General features: G+C 38.6%; 1 protein-coding gene across 1 annotated transcript in view; it reads right to left on the reverse strand.

Annotated features, from left to right (window-relative positions):
• The window catches only part of ROS1 (ROS proto-oncogene 1, receptor tyrosine kinase), a 104,040-nt gene that overhangs the window by 80,949 nt on the left and 11,556 nt on the right, over window positions 1-11,535 (reverse strand). The window contains exons 4-6 of the mRNA XM_029945461.1: window positions 9,506-9,566; window positions 2,710-2,858; window positions 1,908-2,046 (exon numbers count right to left, since the gene is read on the reverse strand). Of these exons, the coding sequence (XP_029801321.1) occupies window positions 1,908-2,046; window positions 2,710-2,858; window positions 9,506-9,566 (349 nt within the window). The remainder of the gene's footprint in view (window positions 1-1,907; window positions 2,047-2,709; window positions 2,859-9,505; window positions 9,567-11,535) is intronic.

An 11,535-nucleotide genomic window follows, 5' to 3' on the forward strand; every position in this document is an offset into this window, starting at 1 on the left:
TGCCCTCAGTCACCTTGCTAAACAGAGGGGTACAAATCATCTTTCACTGATCAGAATGAGGATATCAAAAAACCTAATTCATTAGGGTCGATGCTCAGACATGATCTGCTCCACTCTGAGCGAGTTGGATGCCACCTACATGGTGAGCTGTGATTATTGTTTCATTCTCTCCCACAAAAATCCTCCCTGAAAGGCTGGTCAGGTTGGGCAAGATAATCCCTGCCTAATAACCATTCCACTTGGTTAAGAAATTGCTTCATCGGGGCACCATCTAAAATCATACATTTCCCATCATGAGAAGAAGAGGGCCATGAAGCATGGAACATAAAACAAAGACTTAGACATTTCGATGTGGCTAGAAAAGTGAGAAAGAATTGAAGAATAAGGTGCCATCCAAAAGGATACCCAGTGTAGGTCTGGAATACCAGGAGGGCATGAGAGCTTACGAATGCAGAAGAAAGGCCCAGAAATGGAAAGCAACATTTGCCTTCTTCATTATTTTGTTTTGACCAGCCTTGTGCCCTGGGTCATGTTCTCTCTCCAGCATCAGAAAATGCTCTAGCGCTGTTAAAAACTGCATGAGACATTAGTTTGAACAAAGAAAGATCCATGTATCCTACTCTGACCTGGAAGATTTCAAATACTGTCGTCGGCCAGTGTCTGACCTGAGGGTCTGAGGAGGGTCAGGGAATAATCAGCAGAGGTGGCCACACACAGCCTAAAATCTGATCAGCAATAAGAGGGCACTCATCGGGGAAGGGGAAAAATTCCTCCACCAGCTTCATCAGCTGTCTAGCTATACTTATGGGTATGGCCTAGTTCAGTGTGAGGCTCTTTGCACACGGCCAAGTCTCCAGAGCTAGGGCGAGGGACATCAAACCTCTGGTCTGGGGTAAGTCCTCCCAGGTCCATTCAGATAACCCTGAGAGTAAAGTGACCAGACAGCTCCCCTTCAGTGTCTATCCCAGGCATTCCCTCCCACAAAATGCTCTAAGCTTGAATCCTTTTCCTGGTATTGAAGTTACATCTTCAAAAGAAGAAATCAGAAAATGCTCCAATATGGGTGCTACTTTTTAAAAATTATGTCTGTTAAAATGTTGAAGTATTATCATAACCTCCATGCTGGTCACACTATGTCTGTGCTTCCAAATCTCTCTCATTTTCTCAGTTCATTCTATGCGTAGTTAACAAAAAAATTTTTTAAGAAGCATGTGAAGCAATTACTTCTCTGCTTTAAAACCATCGTTAACTCCTAGCTGCTTTCTGAGGCTTATACTACCTTATTTAATACCTGATGTCCTTCACCCCACGCCCCATTTCCAAATCCCTAACAGACAGACCCTGTTCAAAATGTTCCTCTTACCCCGGTGCCTGGATGGCACAGTTAAGTATCTGACTTCTGATTTTGGCTCAGGTCATGATCTCATGGTTTGTGAGTAGGAGCCCCGCATCAAGCCCCACACGGAGCCCCACGAGGAGACCCGCACAGACCCTGCAAAGAGCTCTGGGCTGACAGCATGGAGCCTGCTTGAGATTCTCTCTCCCTGTCTCTCTGCCCCTCCCCTGCTCTCTCTCAAAAATAAATACACTAAAAAAAAAAAAATGTTCCTCTTATCATAGTACACAGCACCTTCCCAATTACAATATTCTTTCCTTATTTGTTATATTAACTCCTTAGAATATGTCTCCTCCTCCAAAAGGTGAGGGCATAAGAGCAGGGAGTTCTGTATTGATCACAGAGGTGTGGGGAGCACCTAGAATGCTACTTGGCGTATAGTTAGATACTCAATTACTGAACAGATCAATTGATAAGTGAATCATTTATTTCATTATTTAAAGTAAAAAGAAACGAAACTAAAACTTTGACATCATCTCCTTACTCCGTAAGCAACATGCGCGCACCCTACCTCCGTAAGGATGAGTCCTGTAACTGGGACTTGGAGGAGAGTACAGCTGTAGCTGGGCTGTGAAGATCCAGACCACTCGAAAAATATACTCAGTGAAGGGATGCAGGGGCTCCACCACATAGGAGAGCTGGGACACAGCCTACATCGGTGAGAGAAGAACTGTCGGCATGTACAGAATCACCCCCACACAGTGCGACTCAAGAGCACACATTAGTTTGTAAAAGATGCATGACTTCAGCTGTGAGGATGACCCAGGGCCTGCCAGACCAGAAGACAGAGGCCAGGAGCTAAGAGCTGAGCCACCCAGATGTCGGCCTGCATAATTCACACCAAAAGTCTCTCCTTCAAAATCGCAAAATTATGGATTCAGCTATCTGCCATTTACCTCAAAGCTTTAGTTTAACATTTCTGTGTTAATATACTCAGTGTCTCGGGACTATTCTCTGAACTTGCTCGTGCTTTCCTAAAAGGGACAGTCCTAGATGACCTTTTTGCCCTCTATCCTAGTTCGAATCACTGTAGGTGGGATGGGCAGATAATAACCAATGATATGAGTAGTTGATTATGTGATGCTGTACTGAAGGAACAAAATATGTGTCTAATAATCTGTTTTCCTCAAAAACAAAAGATTTAGCATCAACGTGTTAGAGTAGCGAGATTAAAGTTCATCTAATCCAACCACTCATCTTATACTTGAATCTTCTCTAAAATGTCTTTGTGCCTAGAATATATTTAGTAATTTGGCACTTTAAATAATTTGGGAAAAAAATCTGTGTGTATGTATATACACAACTTTTCATACCTCAGTAAAAGTCCAGCTTCCCGGAAGCTGTGCATATTTCCACTGAACGATATATTTTACTCCAGAGATGTTAGAAGATTTCCATCGTAATGTCACACCATGGCTTCCAATGGAAGAAGCAAAGGGTGCTGTGGGGCGGTCTGCATTTTCTGGGGAGAAAAGAAGATTTCATTCATCATGCACCTCTGTCTCTCAAATCAGGAGAAAGAGCCGTCCGTGGTAGCATCGTGGTGAGTATCCCTGCCCGTCAAACAGGAGAAAGGGTGTCTGTTTCATCTAGTGCTCTCAGGACTCTCTTGTGACAACTACATCTCACCACAAAACTCACCTGAGTAATAAAAGATGCATATATTCAATTGGTTAATATTTTGAAAATCAGCTAATCAGTCTGGCATCTTGTCTTTCCCATAGACCTCATTCATGTCTTTTTTTTTTTTTTTTTTTTTTTACAGAAGAGCAACATGAAGTGTTCTGAGAATGTCCAGTTTTCTCTTACTATACTACTTCCTTCCAGGTGCCAGGACTATGATATATAACAGAACAATCCATGTCCCAGAACGTATACCCCTATTTACATTACAATTCTGTTGTTATTGCTCATCTGGTCAATAAGTTATTTTTATTTTTTTAATTAATTTATTTTTGAGTGAGAGAGAGGGAGAGGTAGTGGGAGAGAGAGAGAGAGAGAGCGCGCATTAATGCGGGAGAGAGAGAAAAAGGGAGACACAGAATCCCAAGGAGGCTCCAGGCTCTAAGCTGTCAGCACAGAGCCCAACATGAGGCTCAAACTCACAAACTGTGAGATCATGACCTGAGTCAAAGTCAGATGCTTAACCGACTGAGCCACCCAGGTGTCCCAATAAATTATTTTTATGTGTACAAGTAGTTGTATGGCAAAGGATTCTATATTCAGTTGTTCTATGTTGTAAAATATCTCGTGTCTTACAACTGGCAACACACATTTGTTGGTGCTACTTTCAGGCACTGTACAAGGGGCTAGAATTTGGAATGGTATGTTCCACTGGGATGAAGTTATTTTACCTTATTTTTTTCTATTTTCCAAAAATGTGACTGATTTAATGCTTCAGCTTGCTTCCCTTCCCCCAATTATTAATTGTATGGAATACACAGGACATAAACTTTACTATTTTAACCATGTTTAAGTGTGTTCAATGGTATTAAGTACATTTACATTGTTGTGCAACCATACCCACCATCCATCTCCAGAACTCTTTTCATTATGCAAAACTGAAACTCTACCCATTGAATATGGACTTCCCATTCTTTACCCCCACCCCCACCCCAGCCTCTGGCAAACATCATTCTACTTTCCGTCTCCATGATTTTGAATACTCTAATTCCTCCTATAAGTGTCATCAAATAGTATTTGTCTTTTTGTGACTGGCTGATCTCACTTAACATAATGTTCTTAAGAGTCATCCAGGTTGGAGTATATGTCAATTTCCTTCATTTTAAAGCTGAATAACATCCCATTGTATGTATATATCAAATTTTGCTTACCCGTTCATCTGTCATGGACACCTGGATTGTTTTCATGTTTTAACTATTGTGAATTCAGTAAGAAGTGGATAGCATCAGTGTATAAATATCACTCCATGACTCCTCTCTATTTTGAGTATATACCCACCAGTGGAATTGTTGGATTATATGGTAAATCTGGCTAATTTTTTTGGAAACCATCATGCTGTTTAGCACAGAGGCTATGCCATTTTACATTCCCACCAACAATGCACAAATGTTCCAACTGCTCATATCCTCATTAACACTTTTATTTTTCTGGATTTTTTTTAAGAGTAACCATTCTAATGAGTGTGAGATTGTATTTTGTTGTAGTTTTAACTTACATTTCCCTAATTATTTAGTGATGTTGAGTATCATTTTCTGTGCATATCAATCGTTTGTATATATTCTTTGGAGAAATATCCATTCAAGTCCTCTGCCAATTTTTGAATTGGATTTTTTGGTTTGTTTTGGTTGTTAAATGTATAGAGTCTCAATATATTCTGGATATTAATCCCTTATCAGATTTATGATTTGCAAATATTTTCTTCCATTATGTTGTTGCCTTTTTGCTCTATTGACAGTGTCTGTTGATGCATATTTTTAAATTTTTCATGAAGTCCAATTTGTCTATTTTTTCTTTTGTTTTCATTGCTTTGTGTCATATCCAAGAAGTCATTGCAAATCCAATGCTGTAAAACTTTTGCTCTATTTTTAATTCTAAGAGTGGTATGGTTTTAGGTCTTACATTTAGGTCATGAATCCATTTTGAATTAATTGTTTCATAGGATATTATGTAAGGGTCCAACTTCATTCTTTTGCATGTGAATATCCAGTTTTCCAACACCATTTCTTGAAAAGATTGCCTTTTCTCCATTGAATAGTCCAGGCCCCCCTGCCCAAAATCATTTAACTATCTACACAGGATTTATTTATTTCTCTTTATTCTAATTCATTGGTTTACGTGTCTTTTTTTGCCAATGTCACACCATTTTTATTAGCTTACTACTATAATACATTTGAAATCAGAAAGTAAGGGTCATCCAGCTTTGTTCTTTGCAGGGGCTGGGGTCCCTTCAGATTCCATGTGAATTTTAGAATGTGTCCTTCTATTTCTACAAAAGATACTGAGATTTTGACAGGGATTACATTAGATCCATAGGTTGCTTTGTGTTAGCATTGACATCCTGAATATATTGTCTTTCAACCCATGACTATGGGATGTCATTTATGTCGTCCTTGTTTAAGAAATGTCTTATAGTTTTATTTTGCAAGTCTTTGACCTCCTTGGTTAAGTTAGTTCCTAAGTATTTTAAGCTTACAAATGCTATTATAAATAGAATTGCTTTCTTAATTTCCTTTTCAGATTGTTCATTATTAGAGAAAAGAAATGCAACTGATTTTCATGTGTTGACTTTGTACAAATTTATTAGTTCTAAGAGGTTTTTGTGCAATCTTTAGCACTCTCTGCATATAAGATCATATTATCTGCAAACAGGGATAATCTTCCTTCTTCATTTCAAATTTGGATAGCTTATTTCTTTTCCCTGCCTCATTGCTCTGGTTAGGACTTCCTATATTATGTTGAATAGAAGTGTCAAAAGCAGGAATCCTTGCCTTATTCCTGACCTTAAAGAGTACATTTTCTTTCATTAAAAAAATAATCACTATTCTGGTTGGGAGAATATAAGTTTTTGTAAGAAACTTAAAATGGGTAAATACAAACATCCACGACCTCACTCTTTCTGGTTAAAAGCTGACACCATTCTGATCATTACCGATACTGAATCTGGATGAATGGAAGTCCATACTACCACAATATCCCGTGACACAGAAAAAAAAAAGCCACTGTCATCTGAGATTCTAGCCCACAGAAAGGCTTAGCACAACATTTCTCTGCTGATTCTTTTATTTATGGTTCATTGTTAGCTGTTGTACCTATACAAGCAAAGCACAGCTCCATTTTCCCCCCATTTTATGGTATGAGACACTTAATCGTGGGGACTGGAATATGCAGTGGAAAACCTTTACAAAAAATAAAGGAAACCTCATTCAAAGTGCCATCAAGAGCCCTGAGCGGGGGGGCTCTCACACAGCACATATCTTGCAGCCTGCATAACCAGCAGAGATAAGTGAATAAGAATTATCTTGACAAGGAGGACATTTTTCACGTGGGAATTTCAGTTTGTTTTTTTTTAAGAAAATGTAAGAAGATCCCTCAGAGATCCAGCAACAATGCACTAAGCACTGCACACAGCCAAAGAGAAACCGCCACAACCTTAAACTTTTGTTCTTCTCAGGTGAGCTTTTGTTCAAAACAACCCTTCCCAATGCCCCCCTTCCCTCTATAAAAGCTGACCTTCCCTTTGTTCTCTGGATTTGCCTAGGGTTTCCCATAGTTTGCTTGTCCCAAATTGCAATTCCTTTGCTATTCCTGAATAAACTCATATTGTTAGTGAAATAAGTGGCTATTTTATTTTTAAGGTTGACCCGTGAAAGAAAAGTCTAGTGTGGAGTCAGCGGTGTAAAGAGGGAGATCCAAAAGGATCGGAAAGAATGTAAGTTGAGAACCAGAGTTATAGAAGGAAATGCAAGTAAGTGTAAACTCCATAGCTAAATGTAGAGATGTTTCAAAGCCGTGGCAATGTGCATAGAGAATCGGAGGTCAAGGAGGTGTGTCCTAAGATGTCGGGACAAGAATCCACTAAGTGAGAATGAGGAGTGGAGCTGAGCTGTACACGACTCTCCGGACACAGCCGTGCGGGTAAGAAGGCTCTGAAATCAGACAGTGGCTTAAAATCAAGTTACTCCCGCTCTGGTTCATTCAAATTTATCCCTTTCTATGCAGCTCTAAGCAAATACATATACTTTGTGCTCCTTTTTTGCATTCGTAAAATGGGGATAATAATAGTATTTATACCTCTGAGCTCAAAAAGAGCTAATATCTACAAATTACTTTTAACAGTGCCTGACTCATAAATGCCTAACAAATATTAGCTCTTTTTATTTCAGTATTGCTATTTCCACCATGTGGAAAAGAGACATGGAGGGTGTCTACAACAGAATAGTACAGCAGACTCAGAGATGGTGGATGAGGTACCAGATGTGTTAGAGGCAAACAGGGTCTTAGGTGTACGGGCAAAAACACTCACTGTAACAAACTGAAGATACGGTCTGTAAGTACAACTGCTTTTATTTAGACTTGGTACATCTCATATGTTCATGGTATATAGCCATTGATCCATAGCCAATTGGAAATATTAAATACAGCACTGATCACACTTGTGTTATAACAATATATAATTAACTTGTTGGTATAATTCTGGAGTGTAAGAATGGAATGTAAATCAAAGTTTTCCAAACTTTCTCAGTTCTGGCATCTTTAGTTTCTCAGTAATTTTTCCATAACTTCCTGAACCAAAAGATTTCTCAAACAGCTCCATGTATTAAGTATAACTTAAGTATGTATGCCCTTTCAAGTTAGCAGCTGTTTGAAAAAAATAATGCACATAAATAGAAAGACAATATATGTATTTAATCCTTAAATAAAGAGAACTGCACACTGGGGCACCTGGATGGCTCGGTTGGTTGAGCATCCAACTCTGTTTCCACTCAGGTCATGATCTTGCAGTGCAGGGGTTCAAGCCCCACATCGGGCTCCATGCTGACATTGTGGCACCTGCTTGAGATTCTCTCTCTCTCTCCCTCTCTCTCTCTTTCTCCCCTTCCCCTGCTTGTGCTCTCTCTTTCAAAATGAATAAATAAATTTTTTACAAAATTAATTGCACACTAATGGAATCTGTGTGCTTATTAGGCTTGGCACAGTTTCTCCAATATTACAGTCGAGTTGGGCTCCACCATCCTCATTTCCTCTTCCAAGTTGAGTTTCTTACGCTTTTATCCCAGAAATCACGCACAAAAACTCACGGTTGCAAAGATATGATATAGAAAGGAATGTAGTGCATTTAATTGTTTATACCATGAACTGCCTCCAACTAGTAGTTCCAATGATGTCCAGAAGATTATGAGGTGTGTGTGATACATTGGGGGGAGGGGCGAGGGAAAGTGCAGGGGGGGGGTGGTTCTTTGGTGCATAGTTTGGAGACCATAGAATATAAATTTTATCCATAGCTAATCCCCACTACACAGAAGGAAAAGAATGTAATACCACTTATTTCTCCACAGAAATGTCAAGGGGGTTCTTTTGTGGGATACCATTGGGCAGAAGTAAATCCGGATAGCAAGGCAAGACCCTCCTTCCAGTTTCCAGCAGTCACTGAGAGCAAGGAGCAAGCCATGTAAACAAAGAGTACAACTTACAGAAGAATCCATCGTTTCCCCATCTGGAGGGAACTGTCCACTTCTTAGTGAGAGGAAAACCCTGAATATTCTGGAAAAGAAAGCTACTAATGTCCAGGCTGTGACTTACCAGAGTTGGTTCTTCAGAAACCACCAGAGAATTAACACACTAGGGCAAAGTCACTTAGACACACCCAACCTGCTCTGAAATCAGACAAAGGGAGCTGGAGACTGTAGAGCCAAGTCCCTCACTTACTCAGAATCTAAAAGCGAGAAGCATAGCTTCCAGACATTCAGCAAACTTCCAGGGCCTTGTAGGGAGCCGTGCAGATAGCAGATTCTCTATTGACTAGGTGTTAGCTGAAGAGTTAACTGCATATTAAATAAAATATTCTTATGCTTTTCATTCATTTGATCAGTGGTATTTCCTGACCTCAAGTCTAGTTAGGATTCATAGTTGTCTGTTTCATTAAGATAGAAATGAGTTTACCTACTGAAGTGAGGACAAAACCTCCAATTCTAAACCTCAGTCATGTGCTGTTAACCCTATTTTTCTCTAAAAGAAGAGTTTTGCTGAGTTTCTATCACAATGGCTTCCACATTTGAAATTATTGAATTGTTTCTATATATATGTATATATTTTTGATCATCCTGAGATGGACAAGTCTAAATAATAAAAAAAAGTCTTTTAATGTTTCTTTATTTTTTTGAGAGAGAGAGAAAGCACGAATGGGGGAGGGGCAGAAAGAGGGAGACAGAGGATCTGAAGCAGGCTCCATGCTGAGTGCAGAGCCTGATGTGATGTAGGCTTGAACTCATGACCTGAGCTGAAATCAAGAGTGGCTGCTTAAGCAACTGAGCTATCCAGGCACCCTAGAAGCCTAAAAATTTTAGAAGGTGGCTCATTCTCCTTACATAAGCACAGTCCCTAGAGTGGGGTTGATTATTTTCAATAAAGTTGCACGTGTCTGCTTACCCAGCACTTCCTCTTCATATGCAGCTTCAGCGCTGCTGCAGCCGACCTCACAGGATTCTTGCTGTGGGAGACACGGAGCACACCAGTCAGGGCAGCCGAGGTACTGGTTTTGCTGATATATTTCAACTAAATTGTGAAATCGAAAGCTTGGTGTATAAGTATACCTGTATATCTATTATTTCAACTGCAGTAACCTTTCAAACTTTTTTGACCATGTCCCAAATTCCAAAACACATTTTAATAAAACAACACAGCACATACATACATGTTGGGGGGGGGGCAGTGAATCTTGAAACAGTACTTATTTTTTTTTCCTTTTTTAACAGTTTAATTAAGAAATATTTCTTATGCCATAAAATTCAGCCATTTAAAGCAGAGTGGGTTTTTAGTATATTCGCAGAATCAGGTAACCCTCACTACAATCTAATTTTAGAACTTTATCCCATTAAGAAACCCCATCCCTGTAATGCCCTCATATATGTTCTATTCTCTTCTATTCTACTCTTTCATTTTTTGCTGTGACTCTTATTTATCAAATTGATTTCATGACCCTCACAGTGGGAATAAAACTCTAAGCCCAGCAATGCAATTATATGTTTTCCATATTGCTCAAAAGTAATGAGTTAATCACTTTAAACTTTAGCTTAAAATGATGCCTACTTATTTTATATACTCATGCTTTCCATGGAAATTAAAAACTGACTACATTTCTTAAAAACTTGAACATTTTAATGAGTATCTTAATACCAATGTTAAAGACACTTTTCCAAAGAAGACATCCAGGGGGCTAACAGACACGTGAGAAGATGCTCAACATCACTGATCATCAGTGAAATACAAATCAAAATCACCTGACAGAATGGCTAAAATTAACAACCCAGGAAACAATAGAGGCTGGCAAGGATGTGGAGAAAGAAGAACCCTTTTGCACAGTTGGTGGGAATGCAAACTGTATGAAGAACAGTATGGAGGTTCCTCAAAAAATTAAAAATAGAGCTACCCTATGACTCAGCAATGGCACTATTAGGTATTTATCCAAAGGATACAGGAGTGCTGATTTGAAGGGGCACATGACGCAATGTTCATAGCAGTGCTATTATGGAAAGAGCCCAAACATCCATCAAGTGATGAATGAATAAAGATGTGGTATACATATATATACACTGGAATATAACAATCAAAAAAATAGAATTATTATGCTAAGTGAAAAAAGTCAGAAAAGACAAATATCAAATGATTTCACTCATATGTGGAATTTAAGAAACAAAACAGATGAACATAGGGGAAGAGAAGGAAAAAATAGAATAAAAACAGAGGGAGACAAACCATAAGAGACTCTTAAACACAGAGAACAAACTGAGAGTTGCTGGCAGGGTTGGGTGGGGGGACGGACTAGATGGGTTGATGGGTATCAATGAGGGCACTTGTTATGATGAGCCCTGGGTGTTATATGTAAGTGATGAATCACTAGATTCTACTTCTGAAACCATTACTACACCGTCTGTTAACTTTGATTTAAATTAAATAAATAAATATTAAAAATTATAAAAATCTATTCACCAATTCCATTAACAAGTGTTTTTAGCTGCATGACCCAGGGTTACTCACTGAATAATGTGTATTGCTTTTGGTATCATAGAAAGTATACACCTTATACTCATCTGTTATAATTATTTATTTCCAGAGAATAGATTGGATGAGTACTGGGTGTTTTATGTAGTGATGAATCACTAAATTTACTCCTGAAACAATCATTGCACTATAAATTAACTAACTTGAATTACATTTAAAAATGTAAAATTTTTTAAAAAAACAGTAATGTTAAACTTTAAGGCCTACAAAAACCTAACAATGATTAACATTTTACTTCATTAACTGAAAAGAGTAAACATTTTCATAACTGAGACACAAATCTTGCAATTCTTAATAGATACATTAGCATTCAAGAAAGAAAAAAAGAAAGAGAGAATGAAAAGAAAGGGAGAGAGAGAGAGAGAGAGAGAGAGAGAGAGAGAGAGAGAGAGAGAGAG

The sequence above is a fragment of the Suricata suricatta genome, chromosome 7 (assembly GCF_006229205.1).
Source record: "Suricata suricatta isolate VVHF042 chromosome 7, meerkat_22Aug2017_6uvM2_HiC, whole genome shotgun sequence".
In the NCBI taxonomy this organism is placed as follows: Eukaryota; Metazoa; Chordata; class Mammalia; order Carnivora; family Herpestidae; genus Suricata; species Suricata suricatta.